The following is a 14468-nucleotide window of genomic DNA, read 5'->3' as shown; positions in this document are numbered from 1 at the left end:
TTGAGTGCTGGCTGCTCCACTTCCAATCCAGCTCCCTGCTAATGCACCTGGGAAAGCAGTAGAGGATGGCCCAAGTGCTTGGGCCCCTACACACCCATGTTGGAGACCTCAAAGAAGCTCCTGGCTCCCAGCTTAGCTTGGCCCAGACTCAGGCATTGTGGCCTTGGGGAGTGAACCAGTGGATGGAAGATATCTCCCTTTCTCTTTCTCTCTCTCTTTTCTGTAACACTGTCAAATAAATAAATATTAAAAAAAAAAAAACACCTCAGATGTTCTAATAAATCTGCAGGAGAGAGCCAACAGGAGGGCAGTCAATGACAAGTGCTTGTGTGACATACTTTATTTTCAATCTACAGCCATTAAAAACGCTTTGTAAGTTTACACTGTACAATTACGCGCATGTCTGAAATACGACACGGGGCGGGGGGCGCTGGTGGATGGGACTGCGGTTGTCTTCACACCCGATCCATCCTGGGAAGGAGCCTCTTGAAGACAGAAGTGGGAGGAGAGGACAGCAGACAGGAGGGACGCACAGTTGGCCCAAGGATGCCCTTGGTCCCTTCCCTCCCAAGGGCCTTTCCATGGGGGTCCCCAGGGCCCACGACTGCAGGACCCTTACCAGGAAAGCAGGCTGGGTGAGAAGGGGGCTTCACAGTATTGGCGGGGGTTTGGGAAGGGGTCGGGAGGAGGAAGAGGAAGTCGGCTGCTGGAGGGGGAGGGGCTGCTTTTTGGCACTGTCTGCAAGGTCTCCCTGGAGCTGGGAGGAAGAGGAGGAACAGCTGGGGACTTAGGCTTCTTTCCTGGGAGTTAGGGTTCTTTCCATGTGAAGAGGCCATCTGACCATGGTGAGGTTCCCGAGAGACACACTAACAGGGTCTTTCGCCTCCCCCCTCCCCAGGACTTCCATCCCCTGCCTGGCTGGCACCACCCACACAAACTTTCCTAAAACCCAGACAGATGGGGAAGGTGAGCAGGGCTGGAACCAGGCCAGGGACAGTGAAAGGAAAACCTGCATGTCTTCTGTGGACCCTCCAGCTTCCAGCAAGAGATTGTATCGCGTTGTTTGGGGCGCGGGGGGTGGGGGGGGTTGTTTCCAATCACAAGGTGAGGGTGCTGTTTTCCATCTGCTCTTGGCCTGGGCTGTGTTCAGTCTCCCGGGCTGCACTGACTGCTGGCCTAAATCAGCAGTTGTCAAACTCGTGTATCAGAACCCTCTGGAAGGCTCCTTAAAATCCAGCTTGCCGGGCCTTTCTCCAGAAGTTGTAATTCAGTGGGTGTTGGGTGGGGCTGACAATCTGCACTTTTAAGATCCCTGGGGATGTTCCTGCTGCTGGGACAGAACTGGAGAACCACTGGTCTGGAAGGGGAAGGGGTGTCCTGTCCCAAGGCAAGGCCACAGAGATGGGCCACAGCTGACAAGGCCCAGCCGCAGAGGCAGCTGGCGATGGATGTGGGGCGAGCCCCCCTGTGCGGAGAAGTAGACTAAGGCACAGAGATCAGCGGTGGAACTGAAAGGAGCCAGGACACAGGGCCCAGCGGGCTGACAGGATCACCCTCCTGCTCACCATCGGATCCTACACTAGGAGGGCCAGAGAAGTCAGGGGGTCTGCCCAGACGTGGGCCACGTCTCCAGACCTGACTGCCTCAGCTCTGCAAAGCTCCACGAGGCCTGGTGCCCAGCGAGCCGGTGGTGGACATGGAGAGTGGGAAACCAGGCTGATGGATGGACGGGGGGAGAGAAGTGTCCGAGGAGGCTGAGGGAGGGCAGGTGGTGGGCAGGGGCCCTGAGCCAGCGACTCAAGCCCAGCACCACATCCTCAGTCACTTCTGGGTCTGGGGTCTGTGCATTCTGCAAACTGTCTAGTGTTGGGCTGAGAGTGGCCAAGGCCAGAGCCAGGACGAGTTGTTCTGCAGGAGGGGAGGCCCAAGGGGGAAGGGAGGAGTCGGTTTTGGAAGTCCAATGGAGAGACAGATGGACAGATGACCAGAGATGGACAGAAGAATCCAAGTCAGGCTGCACCTGCTTTACAACCAAAGCCATCCAAGAGGCAGGGGAAAGTGCAGTGGGTGCCGTGGGAGGCTGTGGGTGGGGAAGACAGTGTGGCTTGAGGCTGGGACTGGCAGGATGTGGTTCTGAACTGGGAGATGCAGGGGCAGGACAGGTCCATTAAGCAGCGCTGGCAAGGCTGCTGCCTCCTGACACAAGGAAAGAGGCTTCCCTGGTGTGAGTAGTCACAACATGAAGCAACCCGGCACCCCAGAGCCCAGCAGATCTGTGAGCCAACACAGGAGTTAGGAGACCACAGACAGGACGCTTCCCTGGTATGGTGGAGATGTGAGCTGGGGGCACGGAGGGCTGCTGAGATGACGGAAAATCCAGAAGGAGCAGAGTTGGGGTGGGCGTCCCAGGAGGGCCGAGAGCTGGGGCCCAGGAGAGGAAAGTGTAGCCATTGGCCAGGGCCACCCCATAAGGTGGCAGAAACCAAAGAGAAGAGGAGGCAGAAGAAGGGGAGCTGTGGAAGGAGGTGATGAGGGAGAGGATGGGTGGGAGGTAGGGAACAAATTGAGCCCAGAGAGCAGGGGCTCAGCCACAATCACAGAACGCCAGGGCAGCGTCTCACTCGTGTCTCACTCACCACTGGGGACGTAGGACCTTCTCGGGGTAGGAAACCTGGGTCTGCCCTTGGCTGTGCCCCCGGCCTGCAGTGTGACCTTGGGGGAGCCATTCCCTGCTCCGGGCGTGAATTTTCCTTGGAAAACACAAGGGGATTAGACACAAAGGACTAATGTCGTATGACTTTTACCTACGGGGGTGCCTGGAAGAGGCCGATTCCTAGAAGTGGGACCGAGGTCACCATGGGCCAGCGGTGGGGAGGGCAAACAGAGAGCAGAACTGCAGAGTTTGGGAAGATGGAAAAGTTCAGGGAATGAGACTGGTGATGGCTTTACAACGTCGTCAATCAACGCCACTCTAAAATGGTTAAAATAGTTGACATTGTGTTATGGATATTTTGGCACAACTCAACAAAAATGAGGGCACTGGTCCGGATTCTCCAGGGCTCACGAGGAGGTGGGGGTGGCAGCCCTGGGGCCAGAGCACTTGGCATCGCTGTAGAACCTTCACTGTTTCAGGCGGACCCTCAGGCACAGTACTGCATTTGGTCCTCACCACGGCCACATGAGGTAGAAGACATTATCCCCACTTCATAGCTGGGGACACAGAGACACAGGCTAGCCACGTGGTCAGTCATTCAAGTTGGTGGCAGCTTGTTGTTTTTAGAAAATGGTCACCTGGAAAACATTCTTGTACCTTACCGTCACCTGCGGAAGCACCGACCAGCTTGGTGGCCTCTGAAGGCTCATGCCAGAAGCCAGCAGGACAGTTTGTCTCCTGGACAAACAGGGCAGTGACAAAAACCTGGTGTGCTTCTCTTTTCATCACAGCTGCCAGGAAAGCCAAGAGCGAAATCTTACTGCAGGATTATGGGCATCGCCACAGGTACATTTGGAGAAGGATTTGTCTTGCTTTTTAACTTTTTGTTGCCCTATGAAATACACATGACTGAAATTCTAAATTGTCTCTGCTGCATTTGAAATTGTTGGGATAATTAAATTAAAAATAAATCACAGTTTGGTGGTTGAGGACCAGGTCCCCTCAGTACCAGCCCAGTGTGACTAGTGCTCTTTTTAAGAACAGTGGCCTATGGGTGGGCGTCTAGTCTAACAGTTAAGGTGTGGGTTAGGATGCCCAGTTCCATATCTGCAAGCCTGGGTTCAATGCCCCCACCCAGCTCCCAGCTCCAGCTTCCCGCTAAGTAATGTGGACCCTGTGGAGCTGCGGTGATGGATCAAGTAATCAAGTTGATGCCACCCAAGAGAGAGACCAGACTGGGTGCCCCCTTGTCTGCTGCTGGCATTTGAGTAGTGACCCAGTGGATGGGGGCTGTCTGCCTCTCAAATAAATACATACATAAATAATGAGCAAATGATGGCCTAATGGTCAAGGTTCTGGAGAAGAGGAGGTGTTTCCTAAATAGTAAAGTGCTCTGGGCAGTGTGCGGAGGGCATTCTTACTGTGGTTGTTAGCAAAGGGGCAGTGTGAGCATGGGGCGCTGATGGGGGCGGGGAAGAACCAGGATACTGCATGGTGGTGAAACCATGAACAGAGCATGGGAGTGGCCATGGTGGAGCCCCGCTGGCACCAGCGTGTAAGACGGTCAAGTCTTTGGGCCCTCATCGTTGCTACCTATGAGGCCAGCAAGTAGGAGAGTGTCCCTGGGGAGAACAGAGGGCTGGCCCCATTCTGAGTCCACAGAAAGCAAGACCTGTTGGTGGGGAAAGAACTGGGGGGAGGAGCTGGGGGGAACTGGGTTCTGATGCCCTGCGTATACAGGCCTGCACCCAAGTGTTCTCATCTTCCTCTTAAGTGCAGTCACCGCTGTCCCCAGGAGGGTCTAATTTGGCCCTGGGAAGAAGATGGACTTAAGAAATATGAGGCCACGCAGTTTAGGGTCGACCATGCCGGCTGCTCAGCCTTTTCTTCCCAACCAACCATGCGGATCTGAGCCAAGTGCTCTGCGGGGGATTGGGACCCCGGGGTTCCTTGGGACTTTGGTTGAAGACAGAGTGGAGATGGGGGAGGAGGAGGAGGGAGGATGGGGAGGGGGCCCTAGGGAGGAGCAGGAAGGGAGGAAGGAGGAAGGGCAGCGTTCCTTCCCGGGACCTCAGTCCTCCAGGGCAATCCCCGCTGTGGGTCAGGCAGTTTTCTGCTTTGGGAATGTTACTAAGACTTCAAAGGCAGTGGAAGCAACAAACAAATTTAGAAATTACATTCCGAAAGAGTATTACAAACCAACCCCCCACCCCAAAAAAGAAAACACAACCAGTTACCAAGTAAAATGCTAAAAATCAAACCAAACCGATATTTACATGTAACATTGTCATCCCCAAGAAACCCCCCTCCCCTTCCCTCGCCCCTGCCCCGCCCAGAGGCTTCTTCAGGAAGCATGAGGCATGGCCTGGCACGGTGGTGTGCAGGAAGTGGAGACCTGGGCGCGACCGGAGACCAGGATCTGCAGCCTCTGGCACAGACTGGGTACTAGGAGGCTGGAGCTGAGACAACAGAGACGGCAGGTGACCCCACACGAGGACGATGGTAAGGCTGAGTCATCCCAAAGGCTCACACGGATTTCTGCCCAGGGCTGACAGTGGCTCCCTGGACCCCTGCAGCTCTGGGAGGTGGCAGAAGGCCTCTGGCGGCTTGTGGCCCAGTGTGAATCCCCTCACCTGGAGATGACCTTGGAGGGACTCCCCTGACCTTGTGGATGGGAGCAACAGCATCCCAGAGGGGACCTGACCCGTGGCTCCACGGGCTGGCTTGCTCTGCCCCCCAAGTCACTAGGGCACGAGGAAGCAGCTGGTAGGACTGACGGGACCCTGGCACTCTGTCGACAGAGCATGGAAGCAAAGGACTCTGGATAACAGGTGACCCTGAAGAGGTAAGGCTGGGAACTGGCAGGTGGGTGATGGGAGCACAAGGGTCTCGAGTCCCGGTGGCAAGCTAACAGAGCCCCTGGGACTCCCAGCCAGTCCCAGGAGGGCTGTGCGTCTGTGTGTATGCAGGCGGGAGTGCAGCCAAAACGGCGCACTGGCCCCGAGGGGGAGGCCCTCCTCTCCGTGTGGTGATGAGCCATGCCGCAATCCTTCTGAGGGCTCTGGAAGCGCCATGGGCCATGGGCAAGGGCAGGAGAGCCGTGGGAGGCTGTAAGGCTAAGGGGAGAGGCTGGTGAAGAGGCTGGCAGGCTGGTGAGAACCGAGGCGGGCCAGGGCGCTTTCAGATCCGTGTGCAAAGCTGCAGTAAACATTCGTGACGTTCAGTCCTGTTTTCCTGTGAGCTCTCACCTGGGGACCAGGGAGGGTTCTCCATGCTCTTGATGGAGCCTTGCTAATTCATGCTGGACTCACTGTGAAAAAGGAAGTGTGTCGGAGGCAGGGAGGAAAACGAGGCAGGAAATGGAGACTGTCTGGGGACTGGGGCCTCTGCCTTGCCAGGGCCGGCGAGTACCAGGTGTGGCTCACAAGCCATGCTCTAAGGTCAGCAGTGGCGGGGAGCACCAGCAGGGCCCCTCCTAAAGTAACCGGGAGACCACAGCCTGGGCACGCCCCTCCGTCCGAGGAAGCCCTGCATTGTCCCAGCGGCAAGGACATGTGTCTTAACCACCAATAAATTACCTTAGGGACTCTGGGGTAAATTAAATTATTAAAATAAACCACCTTAAATATAAAGAAAAATTCAAATAAACAACTTAACAAGAAATGTTTCCAGGCCCTAGTCGATAGCTGTGGCCCGGGGCATTGGCCTCCTGGAGCCTCCTTGGCCTGACCTGGCCAAGTGGGAGTCTCTCACAGGGAGTATTTGAGCCCTCCACCAGCTGCAGGATGTAAACACGGTGGCAACATGGTGCCCCTTCCAGGGAGCCAGGGACGTGGGCCCCATGGATCAAGGCAGTGGGTGTGTAGGCATTTATCTATGCACCAGGTCTTGAGACGAACTCTACCTACTCTGTCCTCAGGAGGCTCCTGGGAAGACCGGGCCCCTCCAATCACCTTGGCAAGGGAGGCGATTCCAATGGCCACCCGCCCCCGAGCCCTGCCATTCCCACCCCCTCTCCCAGTGTTTGCTGCATCCAGGTACGGGCAGAGAGATCCAGGGCTCCAGGGTTCCAAGCAGGTACTTGGCCTTGGCTCCCGCCCTATCATACCCCGCCAGGGTGCCAGAAACCCAGAGCAGCAGGGTGGGCAGAAGAGGTAATGCTGGCGGTGGGAAGGAGGGGACGGTGATGACGCCCAGCCCAGTCCACGAGAGTGAGCCTACAAGCAAAGCCCGTTCTTCCCTATGGGCCTGTTCCCCAAGGGCACGGCCAGGGGTCTTGCCCTTCCCAAGCTCTTCCAAGAGGTGGGCACGGGTGGAACCAGGGGAGGCTTTCCCTCAGGACTCGGGGGTCGGCTCCCAGCGGCGCGCTCTGTGGATGCTTCCGAAGCCGTTCTGGTCTTTCTCCTACTCGCTGCGTTCTCCAAGGAAGCTGGAGGTCAAGACCACGCTTTACCTTGACGTGACAGCGCTCTCTGGTGGTGGCGCAGCTGCTGTCCCTGCAGGGCTGGGAGATGCTGAGGGCACAGCCCCTTGCCTGGTCTCTGCTGGTTCTTCTGCCATCCGGGGATGGGGGCTGGTTGAGGCGGGGAGCTTGGCTGCTCTGTCACTCGCTCGGAGGGGCTGCCCTCTCCTCCCCGCCCCAGCCAGACTCAGAAGGGTGCAGCCTGCACTTGGAGGGAGAGTGACGGATGGCGGAGCGGGACGGCCGGGCGAAGCAGGAGGCCAGAGATTGCGCGCTGCAGTCACAGACAGCATCCTAGGATGAGGGAGAGCAGACGTTATGGGGAGCCGGGAGGCGCTGGCCACCAGGGGCTGGGCGGCTGGCCAACAAGGAACTGGGGCTCCACAGTGCCCATGGGCCAGTTCTCAGAGGCCACCACCCCTCTCTGGACCAAGTCCTCTTTTATCGTTTTTATCCCACCAGACCAGGATGGGTCATTCATTCTAGCATGTGCTAAATCACACACAGCAGCAAGTGAACAGGGTCCCTGGTCCCGCACCTGAGAGGAAAGTCCCAGCACCCACCCGCCCACCAAAAGGACCTTGTTCCCAGCAGCCCACTTTGCCACCACCAAGCAGGGACACTTTTCTGCCACTTGAATGTCTAGAACCCCTTCTTTTTAATGGCTCTGTAGGATTCTACCGAATGAAAATTATTTATCCAATTCACATTTTCAAAAACTGGTCTGAGATCAGTGACATTTGTTTGATTTATTTCAGTGTTTTTAAAGAGAGAGATCTTCCACCTGCTGGTTCAGTCCCCGAATGGCTTCAACAGCCAGGTCTGGGCCAGACTGAAGCCAGGAGCCAGGAACTCCATCCTGGTCTCCCACATGGATGGCCGGGGACTGAGCACTTGGGTCATCTTCCACTGCCTTCCCAGGTGCATTAGCAAAAAGTTGGATCAGAAGCAGAGCAGCCAGGACTTGAACAAGCACTCCACTGTGGGATGTTTGCATCACAAGCTGTGGCTTAACCTGCTGCACCACAACACTGGACTCTAATCCATTTTTGAAAGACACAGAAAGAGAGAGAGAGAAGTCTCCCAATTGCTGGCTTGCTCCCCAAATGCCTGCTACGGCTGGGGCTGGGGCTAGGCCAGGCTGAAGCCTGGAGCTGAGAACTCAAACCAGGTCTCCTGCATGAGTAGAAGGAATCCAACTACTGGACCAAAAGGCTGCATCCCAGGGTGTGCAATTAGCAGGAAGCTGGACCCAGAGCCAGAGAAATGAACTGAACCCAGGCTCTCAGATATGGGATGCGAGTGACCCAACCTGTAGCCTACCCACCAGGCCAAACACCCACCCCTAAAAGGTTTGCTGAGAAGGCAGCCGGCTGGGTGAGAGCAGAGAAATAAAGCACGAGAGGGCTGCAGAATTCGGGGGTACAGCAGGTGACGGCTCAAGTGCCTGGGCCCCTGTCATCCACATGGGAGACCAGGGTGGAGTCCCTGGCTCCTGGCTTCAGCCTGGCCCAGCCCAGGCTATTGTAGGCATTTGAGAAGTGAACCAGCAGATGGAAGATCTCTCTCTCCTCTCTGCCTTTCAAGTAGATGAAAATAAATTTTAAAAACCAACCAAAAGAACCTGGACTTCGTAAGCAAAACCGCCTCACCGGAAAAAGCGCGGACAGCAGCCACCTACCTCGTTGGGCAGGACCGTGGCGCCATCTCCCTCCCGGGGGCCGCTGTCCTTCCCCAGCTGGGGCAGCGGGGCGGCGGCAGCTCTGTCCTCGCTACTGCCCGACTTGCCCGCCTTCTTGCTGAGGATCCTGGCCACGCCCTCGGGCTGCTGGAAACTGGCCGGGGACAGCGGCTCCGGCTTCCGGGTGCCATCGTCCCCCGCGGAGGCAGCCGCGGCGGTGGGGCTGGGGGCGCGGCCGCACACGTTGCGGAAGAACTCCTGCACGAGGCCGTACTTGGGCTGCTCGGGCCTGGCCCGGCCCTCGGACACGCCCAGCTTCCAGACGGACTCGGTGCTGCCGGAATGCTCCACCACGCTGAAGAGGCTGGACAGCCCGTCGTTGATGTTCCTCAGCACGGGGCTGTCTCGCGTGGTGGTGGAGCGGGCCCAGGCCGAGCCGTTCTGCTTGCCCTGATGCAGGTTCCACAGGCTGCGGTCCTTGGCGCCGTCCAGCTTGGACACGGAGCGCCGCTGCAGCTTGGGCGAGCCGTACTTGGGCGAGCAGCAGGGCCGCTCGATGCGCGCGTGCACCTTGTCCAGCGAGGACGAGAGCTGCTTGCTGCGCACCGCGGCCAGCGAGGAGCTGCGCGGGGACCAGCTCTTGCTGTGCAGGCTGCTGCCGCGCGGCGGGTCGGTCTGTAGGCCCACGCTGACCGTGCGGGTGGTCTGGGTGCCCACGCTGGCCAGGCCCCCCGTCTGGCTGGATGTGCTCTTCACTTTCCTCTCCAGCGAGCCGGAGCGCATGGCCTGGCGCACGCAGTTGGTGATCTCCTTCATGTCGTCGCTCATGTTACGGGACATCTCGAAGTCGTGCAGGGCCGCGGGGAAGCCCGGCCCGGCCGCAGAGGGGCTGCTGCCGGAGCCCGCGTCCATGCGCTGCCGTGAGAAGTTGCACAGCCACCGGCTGTAGGCGCTCGCGGCCAGCCCGTCTGCCTCGGCCGACTCCTTGGGCTTGGCGGTGGTAAAGAGGAAGCCAGGCTCAATGAGGATCTTGCCCTCCTTGTCGTGGACCACGGGGACGCCCAGGCGCCGGGCTACCGGGGGGCTGTAGTACACCCGGATGCCGGTCTTGTCGGGGGCCGTGTAGCTGCGCTGCATCTGCCTGCCCGCGGGGTCCTGGCAGGCCAGGGGGACCAGGCGGCTGCAGTCCAGGGGCGAGAGCCCGGACTTCTCCTTGGCACCTTTCTCCTGCTCCCCGGGCTCGGTGCTCACAAAGCCAAAGGCAGGGCTGGCAGGCAGCTTCTTGCCCCGGGCATCACCGCCGGCCAGGTAGGGGGAGCAGTCCAGCAGACTTTCAAACTCAGACATGGAAGAAACGGATTTGGTCCTGAGGAGGGCGGAGGAGGAGGAAAGGTGGTGTGAGTGGCAGCGTAAGGCCAGGTATAGAAGTCCACAGGTGTAGGAATTAATGACACATTTAGTGTGGGCAGTTGGTGCAGTGGCTAAGCTACTGCCTGGGATGCCCACATCCATACCGGAGTGCTTCCCGCCAACGTGCACCCTGGGAGGCAGAGCTGATGGCTCAAGTACTCCGGTCCTTGTCTCCTGCGTGGGAGATCTGAATTGAGTTCTGGGGCTCCTGGCTTCAGCCTGACCCAGCCCTGGCTATTGCAGGCATTTGCAAAGTGAACCAGTGAATGGAAGATCTCTGTTTCTCTGCCTTTCAAGCAAAAAAAACAAAATAATTAGAATAAACCAACTAAACATAAGTTTATTTTGATTCCCCTAAAAAGTTGAAATCCATGAATACAAGAGGTCTTCAAAGAGTTCATGGAAAATGCATATTATGAAAAAAAAAAAAAAAACTGTGCATGGGTTTTGAGATTTTTCTGGACCAAAATAAAATCTTTTTCAAATACTTTTTTGAAAGGCAGACTGCCAGGGGTGAGGGTGAGGCTGAAAGAGAGAGAGAGAAAGAGAGCTCTTCCATCCAGTAATTCACTCTCCATACGCCTGCGACATCTGGGCTGGGCCAGGTCAAGGTCAGGAGCCTGGAACTCCACCCTGGCCTGGTCTCCCACATCAGGGGCAGAAACCAAGCACTTGAGCCATCATCTGCTGCCTTCCCAGTCATATTAGCAGGAAGCTGCATGGGAAGTGGAGGAGCCAGGACTTGAACCGGGCACTCCACATAGGATGTGGGCATCCCAGGTGGCAGCTTGACCCCTTGTACCAGCACACCTGCCCCAGGAAACTCATCCTGTAATTCTGTTTCCACACAGACTCTGTGAAGTGCTCCTGTACATGAGCACAGTGCCGATGGACCTGCCCGGGCCAGGCACGGCAGCAGGGCACAGACAGGGAATCCAGCTCACCTCTTGTGGACGACACTGCTGGTGCCCTGCCCACATCCTCCCTGCACTCCCGTCTGCTCACTCTGACCACCTGCTTCCCTCTACCTGAGGCATTTGTGCAGCCGGGGAATCACACCTGCCTTCCAGATAGAGAAAGCTACACACTGCGTGTGGTTTGTGCCCCTGAACACAGCCTTGAACGCACAGCAGTTGAGGGTTTGGGAGTGGGGGGGGGGGCACTCGGGGCTGCACGCGCCACCAGCCTGGCAGAGTTCCTCCGTGACAGTGAGCTCGGCGGCCCCGGGACAACCTGGGGCGGAGATGCCTTTTCTTGACAGCGTTCCCTTCCCCGCTTCACCTCCAGGTGCACCCCGGATCCTCCTGCACTGGAATCCTCGTCTCAAGTTTTGCTTCTAGGGGAGTCCAAAGTTAAGAAGCCACCCGTGCCCAGCACAGCCTCAGCAGGTGCATCTCCGGAAGCACTGGAAGTGCCAGGTGTGTGGGAGCACGGGGCCCACGTGTCAGGAGACTCCGGTAGCTCCAGGAGGCCGCTCGTCATGCCGGACACACAGACCCGGGCATCAGGCCAAGCCGCAGAGCCGGACCCAGCAGCAGAGCGATTCCTTCTCTGCTGGTTCCGGTCTGTTCCCCTCACAGGTTTCCTAATGCTGCAGACTCAGTCCCTGGAGACTCGGAGGCCCCAGGCCACAGCACAAGGCTGGGCTCAAAGACAAGCACCCCAGGGAGGCGTGCAGGACGGGACTCGCCCAGCTCGAGAGGCAGCACGAAGAATTCCAGGGGAGCCAATCAGTTCCTCTCGCACTGGGGGAAGAAAGCTGGGACCCGGGTTTTCCCTGCCTAGCATCTAGCAAGTCCTCCACCGTGCTGGACGGCCCGTGGCCAGGCTGCCCAGCTCCTGAGGGGCTCAGGTGCTCTCTCTCCCAGCAGATGGAGGTGGACACACGGGTGGGGGGGTGACAAGGTGGAGGGAGGGGGGCAAGCGGGGGCAGGACTGCAGCACCTCTTTAAGCCGGTTCCCCCGAGCTCCGCTTCCGACACCGCCTCCTTGTGGTGGATCTTCTCACTGCGCGCCTGTCAAGGAGGGTAGACAGGAAGGGTCAGCGCTGGCCACCAGGGTGCCAAGGAGGGAAGGGGATGGGAGGCCAGGCTTGGGGCTGCCCCCGGAACCTCCCAGCCCCAAGTGTCCTCATCCGTGTAGCAGGTACGATGACATCAGCAGTGACCGGGAGTGCCACTGGCTACAGGAGAGAGACCCCAGGGCTGAAGGGCCACCATGTGAGGGTGTGACCCGGGCCCCGCCCGGTTAGCCAGCTCCTGTGCCATCCCCCACGAGCTGGACTCTGCAGTCCAGCCAGGGCCCAAGACAGCCCCGGCGGCAGGGACTCCACTCACCTCCTTCCAGCTGTTGTCCTGCTTCTCCAGGTCCGAGTGCTTCAGGGCCCAGGGGTCGGCAGCCTTCTGCAGCTGGGCGGGGACCAAGAGGGCAGGTGAGTGGCAGGCACCGCTGGTGAGCCCGGCCCCACTCAGGGCAGGGTCCTACCAGGCTCTGCCACTCAGAGAACCTACACCATGGACCAGGAGCCATCGTCTCAGTGGGCAGCACTGAGCCACCCCTGGGGTGGGGGAGGCGGCTGGGAAAATGGAAATGAGATGACCGTCCTGTGAGCCTCCCGACTGTGTCACTGCATCCAAGGCAGTGTCCGGTCACGCTGCAGTGCGTGGAACTGCCAAGATGGCCACACAGCAGCTCTCTCACATCAGAGTGGCGAGAAGTCCCAGGGACGCCCAGCCCTGCTCCTCTGTGGTGGCCATCGCTAGAGGACCCCACACTCCTTCCCTCCGAGCCACGAGGCTCCCTCTAGCTCTCTGGCTCGCCACCCTCTTGAAGCCCCACAGCCTCTAGGGGGCACACGATGGAACCCACTTGCAGGCACACGATGGTGAATTGCATGAAGTAGGTGTAACTGTGCTTATTCCCATTTCCCAGAAGAGGATCCAGACAGGAGGCGAGGAACCTGCCCACGGCCGGGCAGCTGCATGAGCCAAGACAGTGTGGCAGATCCTGTGGCTCAGTGCGCCCCCACCCTGCACCCCAGTCTGAGCCATCTGTCACTGCAACCTTCTCTGGGCAGTGGGGACGCGTCACTGACAGACAAAAGGCCAGGTCAAGTGGGGGGCGAGTTCCTGTTTATACTCCCAAGCTTACCAGGGGAGCAGGCTGAGGGTGGAATTTGCCAGAAAGCTGCCCTTTGCTTGGCTTCTTCTCCTTGCCTGTCCTAGCTTCCCCCATCCCGTAACAAATCACTTGCACCCCAGCTATGCAGCCCAGTGTGGCTCTCCCAGGGCCGCGCCCACGGGAGCACTCCAAGTGCCACGTGCCAGAAAATGCTGTTCTGAAAGAACTGCGAAGTTTGGCCTAGGATCGTTTCAGACTGATTGGTTTGTCTGTCTGAAAGGCAGAAACGGAGAGAGACAGAGAGATTCCTCTCCTATCCTGTGGTTCACTCCCAAAATGACTGCAACAGCCCAGGCTGGGTCAGGCGGAAGCTAAGGGCCAATAACTCAATCTAGGGGCTGGCACTGTGGCGCAGTGGGTTAAAGCCCCAGCCTGCAGCACCGGCATCCCATATGGGCACCGGTTCTAGTTCTGGCTGCTCCTCTCCTGATCCAGCTCTCTGCTACGGCCTGGGAAAACAGTAGAAGATGACCCAAGTCCTTGGGCCCCTGCACCTGCATGGGAGACCTGGAAGAAGCTCCTGGCTCCTGGGTTGTATCAGCTCAGCTCTGGCAGTTTGCAGTCATGTGAGAAGTGAACCAGCGGAATGGAAGACCTCTCTCTCTCTGGCTCTACCTCTCTCTGTAACTGTTTCAAAGAAATAATTCTAAAAAAAAAAAAAAAAAAACAAAACCTCAATCCAGCTCTCCCATATGGGTGACAGAGACCCTTAGACTTGAGCTATCACCTGCTGCCCCCCCCAAGTGTGCATTAGCAGGAAGCTGAAATTGGAAGCGGAGCTGAGACTCAAACCTAGGAACTCTGATATGAGTCCCAAGCAGCATTTTAACTGCTGCACCAAATGCGTCTTTTATGGATAGGAATTTAGTCTAAGGCGCAAAGGGATCTGCTTTCTACCTGGTCCAGGGAGTGTTCAGGGCCCCTCTATCATGAGGCACAGGCCCCTGGTGCGCGTGACCTTCAGGGCCACTCCGGCCTGTGGGGCAGTGGGCAGGGCTTGGGAGTTCTGGCCTTGTCCCTCACTCGCTTTACGACCCTGAGCAAGTCAGTTTGCCTTGGTCTCCTCATCTGAAAATGATATT

At 58.0% G+C, this 14468-nt stretch overlaps 1 protein-coding gene across 1 annotated transcript in view; it reads right to left on the bottom strand.

The window, feature by feature from the left end:
- Positions 1 to 325: 325 nt before the first annotated feature.
- Positions 326 to 14468, bottom strand: part of MTCL2 (microtubule crosslinking factor 2) — a 68821-nt gene continuing 54678 nt past the window's right edge. Inside the window, exons 12-15 of the mRNA XM_051846111.3 lie at positions 12543 to 12614; positions 12151 to 12221; positions 8797 to 10162; positions 326 to 7409 (exon numbers count right to left, since the gene is read on the bottom strand). Coding sequence (XP_051702071.3) covers positions 7257 to 7409; positions 8797 to 10162; positions 12151 to 12221; positions 12543 to 12614 — 1662 coding nt within the window. The 3' untranslated portion in view covers positions 326 to 7256. The remainder of the gene's footprint in view (positions 7410 to 8796; positions 10163 to 12150; positions 12222 to 12542; positions 12615 to 14468) is intronic.

Source organism: Oryctolagus cuniculus, chromosome 11 (assembly GCF_051225735.1).
Source record: "Oryctolagus cuniculus isolate XC-2025 breed Fujian yellow rabbit chromosome 11, ASM5122573v1, whole genome shotgun sequence".
Taxonomy (NCBI): Eukaryota; Metazoa; Chordata; class Mammalia; order Lagomorpha; family Leporidae; genus Oryctolagus; species Oryctolagus cuniculus.
Note: the sequence above shows the minus strand (reverse complement) of the source record. Positions and strands in the feature narration are given on the sequence as shown.